Genomic DNA, 21,903 nt, shown 5'->3' on the forward strand with positions numbered 1-21,903 from the left:
ATTACAAGTGTATTGCTATATGGTGTCGTCCACAGTTAACAGTTTTTGTATTGAGTTGTGCTTGAAATGTACTGTAATTCTGCAAACTGTTAATACATACTTCAATCAATCAATCAATCAATCAAATGGTTCGCTTCTTTTGGTCTTGTTTTCATAGACCTGGTTGTATGTCTCTAAATGTTTGTATGTCTTTAAATGTTTTGATGAATTGAACAATGTGGACCCTGTTGTAAACAAGTGTAATGCTTAATTGGGTCGTCCACTCACAGTTGACAGTCTTTGTATTGAGTTTGTGCTTAAAATGTACTGTAAATTCTACAAACTGTTAATAAATATTTCAATCAATCAATCAAAAGCTTGCTTCTCGACTGTCTCTCACACAATCTGGCAACACCGGAATGGAGGCATTGTGGTTTAAAGTGAGATAAACAATAAGCTACGGGTTGGATCTTTAATATTTACATTGTAAACAACAACAAGCAAACACACGGAGAGCAACAACAATGGAGGCTCTGGGTGGAGGAAGACCGTATGAAGTGGACACAGCTAGTACGGCCGATTTCATCCAATGCGAGGTGAGCAGAAAAAAAACACAAGCAGCTGCAGACAGAGTGCAGACACACACATTCAGTCCTTCAAATAACACCCATGATGGAAATGTTGGTCACCAACGTGTGCAGTAATTGTATACTATAGGCCTACTACTGTACGTGTGTTGTTCTCCCTGCATGGAGCAGAGGAGCTTATTATTATTGCAGTATGAGGAGTGATGCCGTTTTTATTTTATTGTATTTGTTTTCGGGGAAAAAAACCCCAAAAACTGCACCTTTTTATAGTGCCTCCATCGTTGCTCGCCTTCATTTTTCCGCTCAAATAAATAATTAAATATACGTGTTGTAGCCTATGATATCGTGGCCTACATATTTCTTTTCTGGTTGCAATAACGGTGTTGCTATTTTCTATTGCATAGCCCTGGTTCGTTTAGTGTCTTGTTGTGCTTGTTCTATAGTTCTACAGGTGCTGCAGGACTTTGGTCTACAGGTTATTAATAATTGACTTGAGCCTGCACATGTTGTTGTTGCTGTCACTGCACTTGTATTGTTGTTAGGTGTCTGTACTGCAATTGGCATCATCATTTTAGCAGCGAGCAATCTTTTTTTTTTAATGAATTGAGTACAAAGCACCTCGTGGAAACAGTAGCCTATACATTGTCAGTGGTTCCCAAACTTTTTCATGTCAAGGACCCCCAAATTCACACTCATTAGGCTCCGCGGAAGGACCCCCATTTGAAGAGATATGCCAGGGACCCCCATTTGAAGAGATATGCCAGGGACCCCCATTTGAAGAGATATGCCAGGGACCCCCATTTGAAGAGATATGCCAGGGACCTCCATAAGAGAACATTTTTACGGCTCTATCAGTGATATATATATATTCTATTCATGTTTAATTTCAAGGACCCCCAGTTTGACATGCATTAGTCTACGGACCCCCATTTAATGGCATTTCTATCTCCGGGACCCCTGATTTATATTGTAAAATCAATGTTAATTAAACTCTGAGAGTGTGCAAATGGCACCAGGTTCCATTCACACTCCGATTTACAGACCCAAAAGGGTCCACGTGGTTCCTACAGTAACTATCCTTTAGCTGGGGACCCCCTGGAACTCCCTCAAGGACCCCTGGGGGTCCCCGGACCCAACTTTGGGGGCCTAAGTTGTCTGCTTGAACTTCTGTTAAACATTTGTAGCCTGGGGGTCCACAGTCCACACCATAGACAGACCCCGCCCACTCCACTGTCTGTCTGAGTGAGACTGAGAACTGCTTCTCTTTATTAGCCAGTGGTTCTCAAACACTGGATCGGGACCCATTTGTGGGTCGTGGACACATTATTATGGGTCCCCTTATTTTTGGTTTACTACATCTAGCTTATAATTATCATTTAAACACATTAAAACAAAAAAACATTCCCAAAAAAAGAAAGCTTTTTATTAAAATGCAATGATTTTTTTTCAGTCGTTTCATGAAGAAATTGGAGAAATGCCATAAATTAGATAAAATTTCTAAGAAGTAGTGAAAATAGCCGATCTACAAGCACACAAGTGAAGCGACACGTTGTGAGCTTGTACTGTAGATCAATTATTTTCACTTGTTTGAGTTCCGGGCGAACATCTAATTTCTGTTTTGGGCCATGCGTTAAAAAGTTTCTGTGTGGAGTTTGCATGTTCTCCCCGTGTCCCCTAGGGTAGGTACCCTCACAAAAAACATGCAGTAATCCTGGTCTCTAAACTGCCTCCCCCTGGCCAGCCGGGGCGCCTGATGGAGGGGAAAAAAACTGGTTGGAATAACGTGTTCCTTCCACAAGCTACGTCCAACCAGGGAAACTCCCCCCCTGTCAGGTGTAAAGGAGCAACTTGGACACTCAGGCATGAAGGAAGCATGAGTTCAAGTCCGTTGCTCTCCCCAGGTTGGCGGAGGGTGTGTAGAGTCCAGGATCACATTAGATCATTGACACAGGGGTGAAAAATGGGTTACAAAATCGTGGAATAAAAATTATTAAAAAGAAAGTTTGGGAACCACTGCTCTAAGAAGTCTAGTCCAGTGAAGGACCCCCACATTGACACTAAATAATTAGCCCCACGGACCCCCATTTGAAAAGATATGCCAGGGACCCCCATAAGAGAAGGTTTTTTTGCAGCTCTAGCAGTGATTCTCAACCTGTTTAATTCCATGCATTAAGAACCCCCATTTAATGGCATTTATATCTCTTTAAAATCAATGTTTATTTAAAGGACAACTTTAGTTTTTTTTCAACCAAGGTTCATGTTTTAGGTTGTTATTAGAGAAAGTAAAAGATGAGTGTAATGTCTTTTTAATTTGCTGCTTTCTTTCGTTTTAGTGATTTTAGCTCTTTTTGACTGGGGGGCGGGGGCATTCGAACATGCAGGGGCTATACGTCTTTCTTTTCAAAATATTATGGTGATTTATTTTTGTATTATTTACTATAGTCCTACTAGACCCCAATAAATTACATCTGGCCACAAAAGATCACAAGATCTACTGAATGTGAAGGTAGCCTACTTACTATAGTAAATAATTAAAAAAAGAAATCGCTATGAAATTTTTTAACAAAAAAGGAAAAAGAAAAACGTATTTAGCCCAATGTCGAATGCCCCCGCCCCCCTGTCAAAAATAGCTAAAATCGCTAAAACGAAAGAAAGCAGCAAATTAAAAACAAATGAACACTCAACTTTTACTTTCTCTAATATCAACCTAAAACATGAACCTTGGTTGAAAAAAACTAAAGTTGTCCTTTAACTCTGAGAGTGTACAAATCCTGGGGGGAAAAAAAGGAAAAACTAAAGTTAATTATAGCATCAAAATCAGTTTACGCTAACCACTTTAACCTAGGCCTTATTTTTCAAAGATCGTTATGTTGCTATGGCGAGGAATGTCTGGAGCTCTCTGGTGGAGCTGTTGCCCCCACTACCCGACTATAATATAAGCAGTTGAAGATGGATGGATGGAAAATATTAGATCTACAAGCTCACAAAGCATCGCACCTCTAATGGTCCCATTTAGACTGCGGTCACATCCAGTCAGATCTGATTCAAATCTGATTTATTTCTCGAATCTGATCTTTTGGCCCGACCGTTCACACTACAGTCCCGATTGGATCTGTCACAAATCTGTTGTGTTCAGACTGGCAGACAAATCCAGCCTGAATCAGATCTGTGCCACATCCAGATTGGAATCTGATTTGTTTAAATGAGTCTAAACGCAAACAAGTCACACACAATCCGATTTAGATCAGGTCGTTGCATTCAGACTGAGACTGAATCGGATATGAAACCACCTCTGAATGTGGCTCAAGTCACACAAAACATCTGATTCCATGTGACCTGTCTGCGTTTAGACTTAATCAGATTCCAATCTGGATGTGGCACAGATTTGATTCAGGCTAGATGTGGCTGCCAGTGTAACTGGAGCCATGGGATGCATAACAAGTGGAGAGAAACCATGCTGATTATTTATTTTGTTTTCATCTTTTCCCTCTCCAGGTCTGCAATGAAACCATAAGGGGTTATTCATCCTACCAAATGCACCTGACCACTCCTGGACACTTGCAGGTACAGAACCTTTTTTCCCCTGTATTAATACGCTTACTGCCATTGCTTTTATAGCGCTTTCGATCGATCAAGCCATAAAGATACTTGCGTTAGCATCGGGTAGCTACCTGTTGTTGTCATGACAATGGATCTTAGATCGTCCTCGCCATAATAATCCATTCTATCTGTTTCTTTCAATCACCTGTATCTCCTATTCCCAGAATAGGAGATGGGATTTTTGGTCAAAATAACGTTTCTTTGATGGCAGAGAGCCGACGCTGTGTTGCTAGCACCAGCTAGCAACCCGACACTAACGCGAGTACTAGCATTATGACTATTGATCAATCAAAAGCACTATGAAAGCCCAATTGCCGTAGAGCTATGCCGTTAAGCGTAACATCGATTCTTTGCATTTAATTGACGTAGATTAATGGCAATGGCGGTCTTTTTTATGTTAACTGTTATCTGTAACGATGGGATGTGTGTTCCCATCATGATATAACCATGTCTCTGTTAGTAGCAGTGGTGAAACTGTCCATTTTGACCATGTTGACAGATGACCAAATAATGCTGTTCAGTGCTGCTGACTGACTTTACTTCATGCTCTCCTTGTTTTTTTATTCCTGGCAGAAACTAAAGGATCAATTGGTTTTCCAAGGTAAGGATTGTTATTCAGATACAATAACGATCTGTTATAAAGCATGTATAAACAATTATAAGCAGTTTGTACATGAGTAATAATCATGAACAGACTTGTTGACATCCGTGTTATTATTAATGTGTTATTATTAATACACCCTTTGTAACTAAAGTTATATAATATTTATAAGCTTTTTCTAGATAAAAATAACTGATAATGTAGAAGCTATTTATCTACAAATATGGTATATGGTAAATTGTTGCACAATAACAATAGGACAGTTAAGAATCTTTAAACATTGACATTTGTAAATGTTTGCTAAAACATTTATAACTAATGCTAAAAATCATTTATACACTATTATTAAGTAGTTAACTATTAATGAATAAGCCATTTGTAAACATTTGTAAATGATTATTAAAACATTTATAACTTATTTATAACATTAAAAACATTAAACATGGAGGCCACATTAACAGAAATAATGAATTGTCTTCACTTTACATTAGGGCTCTTGATAACATCTACCAATGATTAATATATATTTTAGGAATGTTTTACAAAGCATATGTTAAATGTGAACAAACATGGAGGCCATAATAGTTAACTACTATCTATAAATATCTTTTTAGCATTAGTTAAAAAATGTTTTAGCAAACATTTAGGAATGTCAATGTTTAAAGATATAAATAGCTTATGAATGAGTAGTTCTTTATCTATAAATTGCTAATAAATATTATAACTTCAGTTACAAATGTTTTATTAATGTAATGCTATTAATGTTTTATTAATAATTTACAAATGGCTTTTTCATGAATAGTTTACTACTTACTAATACCTTACTAATAACGTATACATGAGTTATAAATGTTTAGGTAAACATTTACGGATGTCAACAAGAAGTCTGTTCATGATTATTACTCATCAACAAACAGCTTATAAATGTTTATAATTTATTTAATGTCGTTATTGTAAAGTTTACAAATAATCTCAACAGACTCTTTGTTAACCCATTTTGGACTGAGTTCGATTAAAAACAGTTTTTTGAAAATGTGTGAATGTGTAACAAATTTTCTATTTTTATTTATTTTCCCCTGAACAATCTAGGCCAGGATTATCCTAGCGGCGTGTCGTCATCTCAGGATTCCGGCGTGTCCTCTCAGTCACAAGCCTTTACAGATTATCCAGGGCAGTACCCCCACCACCACTCGGGGCGTCCCGACCCAAACATGCCGCCCTATCACACAAATGACCGCTACATGTCGGCAGACGCAGAGAGAGGTGCTACTGCCTATCCCGGCGAGGGGCATCATCTGCACAGACGTGACGATTATCACAGGGAATATGGAATGGACTCTGAGGACATGTCTAGAAGAAACTTCCACCAGGAGTCCGGCGGTGGTACCAGCCGTGATTTTAGGGAGGAGATGACTCACGGACCAACCTACCACAATGAGGCTCCTCTTTACAGGAAGCCCTCGGCAGGAAGAGAAAACCGCCTCGGGGGGTTTACGGGAGCCGAGCACGGCGTTCCTTCTGCCGAAGCCGCGGGGTCTCGCAAAAGAGCCTATCCAGGTCACAACCAGCAAGGGGCAACATACGCAGAAGGTGACCCTCACAGACGTGCTTACCAGCCAGGAGGCTCTTCCATAGATTTCTCCCATGGAAGGGTTCCCTTTGACATCGACACTCACCTCGGGCAAAGACAGTATCCCGACGAGCCCTACTCGAACCCCAGATCAGAGCCCCACCAAAGACCCTACCCTGGAGGCGAGGGTGAAGACGGGGCTTATTACTCCGAGGACAATCCCTGTCGACCGCTCTACCCTGACCCTGGCGACGCTAGCGGAGCGGGTAGGCAGGATCCGAGTGGCCAAGACGTGGCCAACAGGCAGAGGCTTCCCGAGCCTACGGAAATGGGACCATGGCAAGAGGGGCCAGCAGCAGCAGGTGAGCCTAGCTTCAGCGGGAGAGCTCCCCCTATGGCCAACAGACTCCCCGACGGTGCCAGAGCAACGCCGGACGTCCCAGAGCCGTTTAAACGTCGTCTGCAATGGCCGTCTGAGGAGGATCAGATGAATGAAGGGAAAAGAAGGAAGAAGAGCTTTTCAGACGCCGCTGAAGAGGAGACGGAGAGAGCCAAGGGGATGTAAGTCTGGATTGACTTGGTGGTTGTTGTTGTTTATATTACTATGACAGCAGGGTCTTCTGTACACCAGGCTGACTTCTATCTTACACAGGAAAATGTTTATGTCGTCGCGATTGCCGGTTTGGCTGAAACCTCAGTCTCATAAATTAACGCCATACTTGATCACACTATCATTCAAAAAGCATCAAATGTAGCAGATCTCCAACGTGGTGCGTATTGACACATTTTGAGCTTGTAATTCTGCTACTTTTGCTGAATCCTGAAAAGTAACAGTTTCCACCCGACTCAGACAATATCGTTTTATGAAACGCATCCTCTTCAAAATCTGTTTGTACATTATTTGTCAACTGTTTATTATTATTAAGGGACCAAGAAGTCCCGAAGGGACTTTAATCACCTATTGTTTTTGTGGGGGGGGTTTTTTCAACTTCTCCTTCTCCTTCTCCTTCTAAAAACTATCTGTTCTGGCTGAACCGTGCAGTCGGTTTTCGCGAAACGTGGCAACATGGTAGAGGGCCATGCCAAACTATGCCAACTATGCAAAGCCCATGACCATTGGCTATAGGGAAAATGCAAACTTTGAACGTGCATAGCTTATGAACCGTTTGACCGTTCGTGTTCTGACCTTTGACCTCTGACCTTTTTTTTTACCATTTTGAATTCTATGAAAAACAGTTAAAATGTATCTCCTCCCAGGATCTTTGATCAAAATGCACAAAAACATCTGAACTTTGGACCTATACGGACATAAAATACAGTAGTAGTACATTTTTGAGTGAAAAATTAAGTTTTTATGAGCCAATGAAAATGGCTGGTTTGTGAAAATTATTCTTCTGCCTATAATACATACATGCAGCATCATATGCTTATGTCACTTTACAGTATCGTAGAGGGTCATGCCAAATAGCACTGAAAGCAGTCTTACTCCAATTGGCACTGAATTGAAAGTGCAAACTTTGAACGTGCATAGCTCATGAACCGTTTGACCGTTGGCAATGACACTTTGAACAGTCATAACTCATGCTTTGTTTGGCCAAAATTCCACATGTTCTTTGACTCATCTGTCACTTTTACAAGTGAGCTCCACCCTCAGATATTCCGCCATTCTGAGCAGTTTGAAAAATGCTTATACCTGATTTTCTGCCTGGATTTTTGAGCAATTTGCGTGAAACGTCCTACACACAATCTACAGTATGGACCATTATCTGAAATCCCGGCCGAAGAGAAGTCTGTACGTGAAAACATGAACATCAAACGCACTGTAGAAATGGATAATGACACGCCCAAAATAAGGACACACATACTTGTTACCAAAACACTGAATGATGTTACTGTTTAAAATGTAGTGACTTGGTTGTGTGTTCAAATCCGGGTACTGACAACTCAACTTCTTATTTGTGCATATTGTTCTTATTGCGTATTGTCTTCTTTCTTGATCCTGCCTTATCGCTGCTTGCAGCTATATTATTAATATTATTATTTTATTCCTTCTTAAAGACAAGAGGGGCCAGCAGGTGATCACCACCAGGGACCAGGTCTAGGACCAACGGCACAAGACATCCATGGACCTCAGAGATGCATGAACGAACCGGTAAGTAAGCCTTACTGAGCCATGGCTTACTTAGGGCAGGAACCATGAGGCCCATAGGGCAGGAACCATGAGGCCCATAGGGCAGGAACCATGAGGCCCATAGGGCAGGAAGGAACCATGAGGCCCATAGGGCAGGAACCATGAGGCCCATAGGGCAGGAACCATGAGGCCCATAGGGCAGGAACCATGAGGCCCATAGGGCAGGAACCATGAGGCCCATAGGGCAGGAACCATGAGGCCCATAGGGCAGGAACCATGGGGCCCATAGGGCAGGAACCATGAGGCCCATAGGGCAGGAACCATGAGGCCCATAGGGCAGGATCCATGAGGCCCATAGGGCAGGAAGCATGAGGCCCATAGGGCAGGAACCATGAGGCCCATAGGGCAGGAACCATGAGGCCCATAGGGCAGGAACCATGAGGCCCATAGGGCAGGAACCATGAGGCCCATAGGGCAGGAACCATGAGGCCCATAGGGCAGGAACCATGAGGCCCATAGGGCAGGAACCATGAGGCCCATAGGGCAGGAAGGAACCATGAGGCCCATAGGGCAGGAACCATGAGGCCCATAGGGCAGGAACCATGAGGCCCATAGGGCAGGAACCATGAGGCCCATAGGGCAGGAACCATGAGGCCCATAGGGCAGGAACCATGAGGCCCATAGGGCAGGAACCATGGGGCCCATAGGGCAGGAACCATGAGGCCCATAGGGCAGGAACCATGAGGCCCATAGGGCAGGATCCATGAGGCCCATAGGGCAGGAAGGAACCATGAGGCCCATAGGGCAGGAACCATGAGGCCCATAGGGCAGGAGCCATGAGGCCCATAGGGCAGGAGCCATGAGGCCCATAGGGCAGGAGCCATGAGGCCCATAGGGCAGGAACCATGAGGCCCATAGGGCAGGAACCATGAGGCCCATAGGGCAGGAACCATGAGGCCCATAGGGCAGGATCCTATCTCCTGTTTCTGTAGCGTGAGGCAGCTTGATGTACAAGTACGCCCCCTGGACACGATGTAGGCTACAAGTACATGACGCTAGTATGTCATAGGGACTTGCCTCCAATCCTACCTGCTGAGTGCCAAGCAGGGAGGCACTGAGTCCCAATCTTCAGAGTCTTTGATATCAAACCGGGATCAAACCCAGAATCGGCTCAAACAAGGGAAGAAATTAATTGTGCTGCTATCTATGCCACTAACATGTGGAACGCCCTATCAACAGTCATTAAGAAATGTGAATCCCTAGACTCCTTCGAAACCGCTCTTACAGAGCACTTACGGACGGCTGCAATTCAAAACGGTCCCCCCCCCCCCCCCCCCCCATTTATTTTCTTTACTTTATTTAACGGTATATATATGATGACTTCAATTTTCCATAGAAGTGTATATCTGTACCTCCTATAAATGTTCTGATTAATTAAAAATGGAGGACCCTGATGTAAACAGGTCTTTGTTTTTCTGGTTTTAAACTCATAGCAGTTTTTGTATTTACCTGTACTTTCGTTTGAACTGTACCCATTCTACAATCTGTGAATACAATTTCTAATCAATCAATCAATCAATCAAACAAACATCAACCTTCCAGCCTCTGGGCGGACACTATAACGACAAGGCCACTGAGCTGGTGTGCCCAACAGGTCTGTCGTGAAACAATTGAGAAATCATATCTGACCCGTAGGGGAAGGAGGGAGCTCCAGCACCCTGTCACTTCAAGAGCTTTTACTTAAGAGTCAAACGTGCAACGTTTTGGTCTTGCGACCTTCTTCAGGCGTAGTTCAAAACTTGCTGACATTGTCACTAAACAGCTTCTATCTGTTAAATGAGTATCGCATGCATTGTGATTGGTTGTCCACACATCTTGAAATGTATTTGGTGACAATGTCAGCCAGTTTTGAACAAAAATAAAAGCTCTTGAACCTGCAGTGCGGGACCTCCCTCCTTCTCCTACACGTCTGCTGCTTTGTCGCCAACGCATCTGCTTAAAACTGAACCAGGTGTGCGGAAGTCTTCTCTTCATAAGAAATTATATCTGGCCAGCATTTACTTAATGGTTTGACAGTTTTATAATAATCCGTATAATGCCGTCTTCATTGATGTGGCATATCACTGTAATGTCTTCCTGTTCTTTTTATTTTAGGGCCAGAACAACACGGAAAGTCACCCAAGAGAGAACCCTGACTCTGAGAAAACTCCAGAGTCTGGCAACGTCTCTGATCTACTGGTAAGCAGTGGCGGAAGTACATTTACTTATGTACTACTGTGCTTAAGTACATTTACTTATGTACTACTGTGCTTAAGTACATTTACTTATGTACTGTCTACTGTGCTTTAACACTTTGACTTCTATTCACGAGTTGCTCAAGTTAATTAATTGTAGAAAGTTGCCCAAGTTCTGTTTTTCATTGTTTAATCCATGTTTTCTATTCAGTTTTAAGTCATACGGGCAATCCACCGGACAGAATGGGATATGAGACGCGTTTTGACGACGTCATCCTTATAGGAAATTGGGTTATGGGAAATTGAGTCCCCATTGTTTACAATGGGAGAGGTGCCTAGCAGCTTGGTAGTAACAGTTTGGTATGAAGGATGTAAAATGAAGCCTCTATTGTCCACACAGTACAAGGCGTCCATACTTAAAGGGACACTTCACCCTTTTTGCAAAAAAATATATGTTAATGACGTTTAGAAGCTTTAGAACACTTTCCTGGAGATCTTTATGTGTGTAATATGTGGTTTTAGATATTTTAGATTGTAGCAGTGAGCCCGTTGTCTCTGATGTCATGGACACTGGGCTCACTTCCTTCCTGGACTACATGTTGTCTCAGTAAGACAGCTCTCCCCCTATCCACAAGGAAGAGCAGTGCACCAAAGAATTATGGGAATTGTAGTCCAGGAAGGTAGTGAGACCTAGTGTCCATGACATCAGAGACAACAGGCTCACTGCTACAATCTAAAATAACTAAAACCACATATTACACACATAAATACCCCCAGGAAAGTGATCTAAAGCTTCTAAACGTCATTAACATATATTTTTTTGCAAAAAGGGTGAAGTGTCCCTTTAAAGGAGGTGAAACACATGTGATGTGATGACCTTTCTGTAATGAACACACATAAAGGATCTGTAGCTGTCAAACCTTTATTTGAAAAAGAAGAAATTACGGACAGTGTTTTTTACAGAGTAAATATTTTCTGTTACAATGCATTCTAGGCTATGAAGAAAACATACTACAGACAATCTTAACACATAATCAAACTAAGTGATTGAAATACACCAGTCCCCATACACATAGTTCAAACACACAGAGTTGCAATTGTACCACTAGTGCATGAATATTCACGAATATGACATTTTAATTGCTGACAAATGTGGGCAAACACGGCTTCTCATATTAGTATATCGGCATTATCCAAGTTGTAAAGGGATTTCCCCCTGTATGGATCATCATGTGTGCTTTTAAATCCCCATGATGAGAACAGCCCTTGCCATCCCTTGTAAAGAGATTTTCCCTTGTATGTGTCCTCATGTGTACAATGCATTCTATGAAGACGTAATACTACAAGGAATCTAAACAAATGTTCAAGCTAAGTGATTAAAACAGACTATTATAACAAGTAAGACGCGCAAACGCGTGAAGCGAACGCAGCTTGTGTGTGTGTGGTTGTGTGTGCGTGTGTGTGTGTGTGTGTGTGTGTGCGCGTGTGCGTGTGCGTGTGTGTGTGTGTGTGTGTGTGTGTGTGTGTGTGTGTGTGCTACAGCTGCGCCCTGTGTGTGTGTGTGTGTGCTACAGCTGCGCCCTCTGGTGGCGGGCGGGTGGTGTAACAGTGGGACAGACACACAGACACACACACAGACACACAGACACACACACAGACATTCAGCCCTTGCTGTCATAGTAAGTGGCTCACTGCGTTCGCAATAATAGTTGAAACGACACAGAGACGAATTACAATTGCACTATAGTGCACAAATTCCCAGTCACATTTGGACAAACGCTGATTATCATATTGTTATATCAGTTATAACACTCATAGTTGAATAGATTTTCCCGACGCATGTGTCTTTATGTGTGTTTTTAGAATATCAATCCGACTAAAGCCTTTTTTACAAACTGTACACGTAAAGGGCTTTGCCCCTGTGTGAGTCAACATGTGTGATTTTAGATTATCCTTTCGACTAAAGCCTGTGCCACAAACTGTACATTTAAAGTGTTTTTACCCTCAATGAATCATTGTGTGCGTATTCAGAGTTCCCTTGTGATTAAACATTTTGCCACAATCTGCACAACTAAAATATTTTTTTATTGTGGCTTGCGGAGTGACTTTGTTTTGGTGGTTCAAGGTCATGGAGCAGCTTGTTGCTTAAAGACAAACTATTTCCTCCCATTTGTTGTGTATTGTGTGATTTCAGTGTGTTTATACCTGACTGGTCATCCATGGTCTCATCCCACTCATCACTGTCTTCAGTGATGTCAGATTCAGAACAGTGTGAAGAGAGGAGCTGATCATCACTAGTTGGTTGTGATGTTCCACAGTCCTCTAGATCAGCTTGTGTTTCCATGCTTTTAGATGAGGTGCTGGCTACAGGTTCTGTTTGCATGTTTTCATCATCTTCATGTTTCACTAATAGTAATGTCTCTGTTGATCCACCATCCTCCTCTGATCTTTGACGTAGCTCTGTTGTTGTGGTCGGCACTTTTTTCAACACTACAACGAGCGAATCGTTACGTCATGTTGTAGTCATTATTTTGTAATCATCAGGATGATATCGTTATGTCATGTTGTAGTCATTATTTTGTAATCATCAGGATGATATCGTTACGTCATGTTGTAGTATTGTTTTGTAGTCATCAGGATGATATTGTTACGTCATGTTGTAGTATTGTTTTGTAGTCATCAGGATGATATCGTTATGTCATGTTGTAGTATTGTTTTGTAATCATCAGGATGATATTGTTATGTCATGTTGTAGTATTGTTTTGTAGTCATCAGGATGATATCGTTACGTCATGTTGTAGTATTGTTTTGTAGTCATCAGGATGATATCGTTACGTCATGTTGTAGTCATTGTTTGGTAGTCATCAGGATGATATCGTTACATCATGTTGTAGTCATTGTTTTGTAATCATCAGGATGATATCGTTATGTCATGTTGTAGTCATTGTTTTGTAATCATCAGGATGATATTGTTATGTCATGTTGTAGTCATTGTTTTGTAATCATCAGGATGATATCGTTATGTCATGTTGTAGTCATTATTTTGTAATCATCAGGATGATATCGTTACGTCATGTTGTAGTATTGTTTTGTAGTCATCAGGATGATATCGTTACGTCATGTTGTAGTATTGTTTTGTAGTCATCAGGATGATATCGTTATGTCATGTTGTAGTATTGTTTTGTAGTCATCAGGATGATATCGTTACGTCATGTTGTAGTCATTGTTTGGTAGTCATCAGGATGATATCGTTACGTCATGTTGTAGTCATTGTTTTGTAATCATCAGGATGATATCGTTATGTCATGTTGTAGTCATTGTTTTGTAATCATCAGGATGATATTGTTATGTCATGTTGTAGTCATTGTTTTGTAATCATCAGGATGATATCGTTATGTCATGTTGTAGTCATTGTTTTGTAATCATCAGGATGATATCGTTACGTCATGTTGTAGTCATTGTTTTGTAATCATCAGGATGATATCGTTACGTCATGTTGTAGTCATTGTTTTGTAATCATCAGGATGATATCGTTACGTCATGTTGTAGTCATTGTTTTGTAGTCATCAGGATGATATTGTTACGTCATGTTGTAGTATTGTTTTGTAATCATCAGGATGATATCGTTACGTCATGTTGTAGTATTGTTTTGTAATCATCAGGATGATATCGTTACGTCATGTTGTAGTCATTGTTTTGTAGTCATCAGGATGATATTGTTACGTCATGTTGTTGTATTGTTTTGTAGTCATCAGGATGATATCGTTACGTGACGTCATGTTGTAGTCATTTTTTTTGTAGTCATCAGGATGATATCGTTACGTCATGTTGTTGTATTGTTTTGTAGCCATCAGGATGATATCGTTATGTCATGTTGTAGTCATTGTTTTGTAGTCATCAGGATGATATCGTTATGTCATGTTGTAGTCATTGTTTTGTAATCATCAGGATGATATCGTTATGTCATGTTGTAGTCATTGTTTTGTAGTCATCAGGATGATATCGTTATGTCATGTTGTAGTCATTGTTTTGTAATCATCAGGATGATATCGTTATGTCATGTTGTAGTCATTGTTTGGTAGTCATCAGGATGATATCGTATGTCATGTTGTAGTCATTGTTTGGTAGTCATCAGGATGATATCGTATGTCATGTTGTAGTCATTGTTTTGTAGTCATCAGGATGATATCGTTATGTCATGTTGTAGTCATTGTTTGGTAGTCACCAGGATGACATCGTTATGTCATGTTGTAGTCATTGTTTGGTAGTCATCAGGATGATATCGTTATGTCATGTTGTAGTCATTGTTTGGTAATCATCAGGATGATATCGTTATGTCATGTAGTCATTGTTTGGTAGCCATCAGGATGATATTGTTATGTCATGTTGTAGTCATTGTTTGGTAGTCATCAGGATGATATCGTTATGTCATGTTGTAGTCATTGTTTGGTAGTCATCAGGCCGGAATCCTCAATCTCGAACTTCCATTCTCTCAAACTGATCTTTCCCAATAAAAGCTGCAGGCTACGAGAGAACGAGTCACACTTTTATTGGGAAAGAACAGTTTGAGGGAGTTGAAGTTCCAGATTGATGGGTTCCGGCCTGATGACTATAAAACAATGACTACATGACGCAACGATATCATCCGCTCCTGACCGGATCACACAGCAATTTTGTAACACAAACCAGGCTTCGTGAGATTAAGAGAGGCAGATTCAAATTTGTCGGCGAAAAACAGCCAGGCCCCTTTTCCACCGGTTGGTTCCCAGTGGGAACCGGTTCAGTTCTTTTTGGTTTTTAGTCCATGAGCCAGAGCTCCAAAATTGAAACGTTAATTATGAATTCAGTGGGCAAAACCATACCTATATTAGATTGTTATCACCATTAAACTTCCCCAATTGAGTACATACACGAAGACAATGATTTATTGTATTACAAATTTTACATTTTTCAATATGCAAATGAGGCATTATGTAGGAAAATATGTAAAATAATAAAAAATATGAAAAAGCTACTACTGTGGAAGGGTTATCATGTATTAATTTACTTGTATTGATCCTATAAACAATTTAATATAGGGTATAGTTTGCCCACCAACTTTGGAGCTCTGGCTCATGGACTAAAAACCAAAAAGAACTGAACCGGTTCCCACTGGGAACCAATCGGTGGAAAAGGGGTCCCAGTGGTTCCTATTGGTTCACCGATCTGTGAGAATAGTAATAAATTAAATGCCAACTTGGAAGTGGAACTTATAATATTTTCACTTTTTTTTCTACTAGAAAACCATTTCTAGCTTGGAGATTGAGGGTGTGGACGATGCAGACTTCCTGAAGAACACACTCTGCAACCTTCTTAAAGACTTCCAAGCCAAGAAAAGGCTGGAGAAGACGATGGAGAAGGTACAGCATGTCCATAACCGATTAAGACACATTGATTCTACAAACCTTTTCGTGTAAAGGAAATGTATTTGGCCCGCCGACCCCCTTATCAAAATATTTTGTTCCAGTGACCCCCAGAAGATACAGAGCTTTGAATGCAGGGTTTAACATGGTAAAACAGTGACCCCCAGAAGCATAGATTTGAGTTTAAAAAACTAAAGTCGTGTGAAGTGAGGGGCGCTCTCTGTATCATCATCATACATCCCATTCCGTGCTCAGCCAATCAAATCATGGCTATGGGGTGATCAGCCAATCACTGGATTTCCCATAGAAAATTTGTGTTGCACGTAGCTTGAACACACACCCCTCTAGGCCACACACAGATGCCTGTGTGCGGCCTAATTGGCTGCACTGTTTTTGGGAAACACTGTCACACAACAACATAGAAATAGACAACCTAGACTAGAGCACAGCCATACCTGTCCTCATTGCGCACGTAAGGCCTCCTGCATGAATGCTTATAGAAGCAAACCTGTTTCCTGAAAGCCTCATTAGTCTACACACACCTGTCGACATGTGGCAGTAGTAAAACCATCTGCAGAGAAATGTGTGATGTGATTGGTGATTTTCTTCATATAATTTAAATATGGAAATTAAACAAACATGTTTAGGCCAACTTCAGCATCAAATAAATTTAATTGTCATATATATATATATATATATATTAGTGGTGTCAAAAAATTTCGATTAACGATGAGGCTTGCACGTGTGTCTGGATCTGTGTGTCTGGATCGGTCAAAATAGCGTCTGCATCGCACGTTGGTTCGATCGTAAAGTTGTGAATCGATATAATTCAACTAATTGTGGGAAAAACACAGATGTACAAGCCCAAAGCGCTGTGCATTGCGACGGGTAGATAACTTGTAGATCTGCTACATCCAGCACAGGACGGGCGCATGCTTATGAGGCTCTTAACTCTGCATCAGCAGCCAGCCAGCGACAGTCACAACACACGAGCAGCATGATAAACCACTCGTGGTCAGGCGGGGGGTGCACACGCAGATACAACACAACTTTATTGCAAACATCTGTGCTTTCATCCACGCTAAATCAATTATTTCCCATCCACGGGCACAAGCAACTTCCACCCGATCTGGATGGCGGTGGTGTTGTCTGACGAGGGTAGCTACTAGCTAGCATGGGAGCTAACGTTAGTTTAACTCTGGTCCATATTGTTAGACGGAGTTAGAAGGAGTCCTCCTTAATAACACTATGGTACTTTCCATCTGTTCCCCAACCCCTCACACTCGATGCTGCGTTTACACGAGCAGACGCAAAGACGAATGGGAATATCATTTGGAGCAGCTACACTTTGCATCGACATGTTGCTGGCTTCCTTTAACAATGAATGATAGACCGTATTGTTGCGTCTGCCCGTGTTTAATGGTCACGGTTTCACTGTCCACAGCAGGGAGACCTGTCAAAACTATGCACTTCCCAAAACTCAGAGACATTGCCACCACCCTAAGTTCAAACCCACCTCTAAAATATTGCTTTCCCCAGCTATCTCATTCCACTTTCGATTATTTTATTCCATAGTCTTAGTTTTTCTCTAATAAAGTTGTTTTTATTTATTTTCTCATGTTCCCCTTGAAAAGCATCTTTAAGTACTCAGTAGGGATGGGTCCGATTAATCGATTAATCGATTATCGTTGATAGGACCCGAAATCGATTATGAAAATTAATAATCGATAATCGTTTTTCTTTTCTTTTTTTTTTTTTTTTCTGTTTTTTTTTAAATGAAAATCTGTTGGAAAGGCAATATTGTCATCCAAACAGGACAGGGCTATATGCCTACCAAAGTGTGCCTGGGATGTGTCTGTGTAGCTGCATGACTGAGAGGAGTGAGTGGAGATTGATTCCAATCAAGATACAGGTTTGGAGGATTTAGCAGGTGTTGGGAATTTACCTAATCAGGCCTAGGCTGGGGTTGCTATGGTGATCAATTGGATCAACAGTGGTCCAGGGACCACCAGTGGTCCTCATTTAAAAGATGGAGTTAGTAACCACTTATTATTACTTGTTTTACTGCCTATGCTTATGTAGTCACTATTCATTCATATCCAAATCCATTTGAAAAATAAGCTCACTGCTCAGGTCAAATATAGGCCTATTGTTATGTGATTAAAATGTTATTAATTGAGATTAATTCATCACAAAGCCTCCAATTAATTAGATGTTTTTAATGAAGTCCCAAACCTATTCTTTATAGATCTAGCTTATCAAATAAAAAATCTAAAAAAGGTTAAATGTCAGATCGCACCGTATCGAATCGAATCACATCAAATTACACGAAATTCCACAAAATCGAAATCACATCGATTTTGACTGAATCGAATCAAATCGAATCATTCTGTATATAAAATGTATCGTCTCCAAATCGCCCATGCGTATCGATACGTATCGAATCGTCTTGTAAGGAAGAGATGCACACCCATGCAACTCAAAAAGAGGTGCAGATAGCCTATAGAGGGGAGGGGGGGGGGGGGGGGGGGGTAGCCTACCAGAGGAACTGCGGCCTCCTTGATTCATATCAGTGTTTGTTATTTTGCATTTTTTTTCTATTGCATCATTGATGCATTCTGTTATTGATGTTTGAAAAAAGTGCATGTATCGTCATCCATTCTCGTAGCTACAGAGCCCAGGCCGTGCAGGCACGTCGACTGATCTCCCCTGTATGAGCAACGACCAACGAGCAACTCCTCCAGGCCAGCCAGACTTAAACGTCACAGCAGGTCCTGGAGAAGGCCAACGGACGCCTGCACCAGGGGAGCGTGACAGAAACCTCACCGAAGGTCCTCGAGAAGGCCAACGGACGCCTGTTCCGGTCCAGCATGACAGAAACCTCACCGAAGGTCCTCGAGAAGGCCAACGGACGCCTGTTCCGGTCCAGCATGACAGAAACCTCACCGAAGGTCCTCGTCAAGGCCAACGGACGCCTGTTCCGGGTCAGCGTGACTTCAAAGAAGAACCACAAGACAGGCGCGTTGACAACCAACGCAGGCAACCGCAGGAAGCTCGCAGACAGCAGCAGCGGGACAGTGACGAACGAGGGCAGGATGCGCGCGATGATGGAAGCCACGGCGAGCGGCGTCGGGCCCCTCCTCCTCCTTCGGGTCAACCTCAACTCGTTCTCTCAAACGTGCACAGCGAGTCTGACGTCTCGTGTCGTCTAGCCGCCGAAAGCAGCCACGCAGCATCGGACGCCTTCACATTACACTCCGACACGGAGGCCGAGTCGGATGAAGAATGGAAACCGATGAGGGCGCCGAGGGCACCGAGCAGATGTACTCCATTCCTAGATACCGCTAGTAAGTTGTAGAAGAGTTCATTTTGATCGTGTTGAGATTATGTATTTTGTACAAATGTACAAAATGTATTTTTTACGTATTGTATTTGTGATGTAGCCTAATGTATTTATGACAGTAGATGCATGGTAACTACCTGTGTGTGTGTGTGTGTGTGTGTGTGTGTGTGTGTGTGTGTGTGTGTGTGTGTGTGTGTACTCATTTCATATGGTCAAGCCATGGGAAGGGGTGAACGCACTCTTTCGGATTCCTCCGACACAGACATGGAAGAATGGACACCGATGAGGGAGTCGCGTCCAATGAGCAGATGTTCTTCTGAAGCCAGTGGTGAGAAGACCTACATTTCGATCATGTTTTATTTTATAATTTTTATCCCACGACTTTGCAATTTTTTCCAGCGGACTGAGTAGTCCCAAGCTGCTTCTTTTCACCTGACAGGGGGGAGTTTCCCCGGCCGGACGTAGCGAGTGGAAGGAACACGTTTTCCTGACCAGTTCTTTTCCCCTCAATCAGGCGCCCCAGCTGGCCAGGGGGAGGCAGTTTAGAGACCAGGATTACTGCATGTGTTTGTGAGGGTACCTACCCCAAGGGACACGGGGAGAACATGCAAACTCCACACAGAAAGGTTCCTTTCGCCAACTGTTCAGATTTATGGCTTGCTACAGTTTATTTGCTAATTGAACCCCTCTGAAAGGGGAAACAACTCCACATAGGGTCAGATGTATTTACTCGAATCTTCGGCCATTCGCAATCTAAATAACGTAACTCCTTGTCTTTTATATATTTTTATTATATGATTTCATAAACATACATTTAACACAATGAGCTTAGCTATTTTAGATCGGGTTAATGGTTATAGCCCTTGTTCAGGCCCTTAGATTAGTTATTAGCTTTAGATTAGACTTTTGATTAGGTAAAGAACCTGTATGAGACAAGAATACACAATACAATACATTTGTCAATAACAGGTTTACATCACAACACATAGATCATTATTCATTAGTTATTGCATGAATTCATATTTACCATTGGTCTATGTGAGGCTGTTTGGTTGCTGTGCAGTGTGATACACAGAGCTGGTCATCGTGCACGATGTACACGAGGCATGGACCCCTCTTTGCTTAGGATCTGAATCAAGAGGACCATGCTAGGTTATTTAAGACCTCTGTTCTGTTAGCCATTCCTCCAGGGTGTCTACCCCCTTTGGCCATCAGCTCTTCCTGTGATTGGCTGTTTGCAGCCCCAGGAAGCGTTTGGCTGTGGTACCAGGAAGTGAATCGAGCACACATGTGGTCGCCGTGTGCTCAACATGCTCTCAGGGACGGTGGAGATGTGCCCATCCCTGCTGTGAGTTGGCTTGTGTGAGAGAAAGTTCCTTATCAGATTCCCTGCTGTGAGCAGGGTTGGGACAGGACATTTTAACCCATTCTGACCTGAGATCAGATTCATACGAGGTTTCCGCCGGACAAACACTGGGTCTGATGAACCCATTCTGACCTGAGATCAGATTCTAAAAATGTCAGTCGTTTTTTTAGATTTTTCAAAAATAGCAGACCTACAAGCTCGTATCGCGCCACTCGGTGGCGCGATATGAGCTTGTAGATCTGCTATTTTTCAATAGCTAAAGCATAACATGATGCCAACACCAAAATGGGTGCCCGGTCAGAATGGGTTAACCTCCTCATAGTCTTTGTATGACTATACTCCACGATTATAATCAGTTCAACCCATGACATTACTGCTTTACAATAATTACATTCTACGGAGTATTACAACTTGTTAGTAGTGTTAGTAACAGTTGGTGTACTGACAGTTGGTGTACTGACTTCCCTTTGAGAGAGACAGAGAAGTGTCCCATTTCACACCTCTATGTTAACTCAGCAAGTCAGGTCTCTGGGTCACAGGTCTAAAGTGACAGTTTGTATTGGCAGACTTTGCAGTGCACATCTTATTAATAGGAACCCAACGCTGAGTGTCATACTCAGCGCCACACCAACCCCACCTCGGGTATGGGCGCTGTTGACGCGGAGCAGAGAACACGCCCCCAGCGTCCCCAGCGGGAATCAAACCCAGGACCTTATAGCTGTGAGGCAACAGCACTACAGTCTGTGCCACCGTGCCCCGTTTTCTGATCATGTTTGAGATTAAATTAATGTACCGGTATTTATACTGTACTAGAGCGGTGCCCGTGGGGCCTCTACAGCGGTGCCCGTTGGGCACTGGCCTTCTTGGAACGATGCAAGCTGGAAATGCATGCCTGTAGCGAAACCAGCTGGCCAATAAGGTTGGAGACTGACTGATGATTTTAAGTTGCTTTATTAATGAATCAACGTAGAAGTAAAACAAAGAAAAACACAATATATGCATCATTAATCAGACAATCAATAAACACATCCAACCTTTCTGTGATTTCAGACACAGAGGAGCCACGGCCAACGTCTAGATTACCGTCTGT

General features: G+C 42.1%; 1 protein-coding gene across 1 annotated transcript; it reads left to right on the forward strand.

Moving 5' to 3' along the window:
• Positions 1 to 419: 419 nt before the first annotated feature.
• LOC310867921 (uncharacterized protein) lies at positions 420 to 20,813 on the forward strand (the record flags this gene model as incomplete). Its single annotated transcript, XM_083778091.1, has 11 exons — positions 420 to 575; positions 4,062 to 4,130; positions 4,740 to 4,767; positions 5,857 to 6,898; positions 8,396 to 8,489; positions 10,623 to 10,706; positions 15,982 to 16,101; positions 18,773 to 18,935; positions 19,068 to 19,451; positions 19,665 to 19,775; positions 20,638 to 20,813. The coding sequence occupies exons 1-11, from the start codon at positions 504 to 506 to the stop codon at positions 20,811 to 20,813; spliced, it is 2,343 nt and encodes a 780-aa protein (XP_083634217.1). The 5' UTR covers positions 420 to 503.
• Positions 20,814 to 21,903: the final 1,090 nt, after the last annotated feature.

The sequence above is a fragment of the Protomyctophum parallelum genome (genome assembly GCF_964188405.1).
Source record: "Protomyctophum parallelum genome assembly, chromosome: 1".
In the NCBI taxonomy this organism is placed as follows: Eukaryota; Metazoa; Chordata; class Actinopteri; order Myctophiformes; family Myctophidae; genus Protomyctophum; species Protomyctophum parallelum.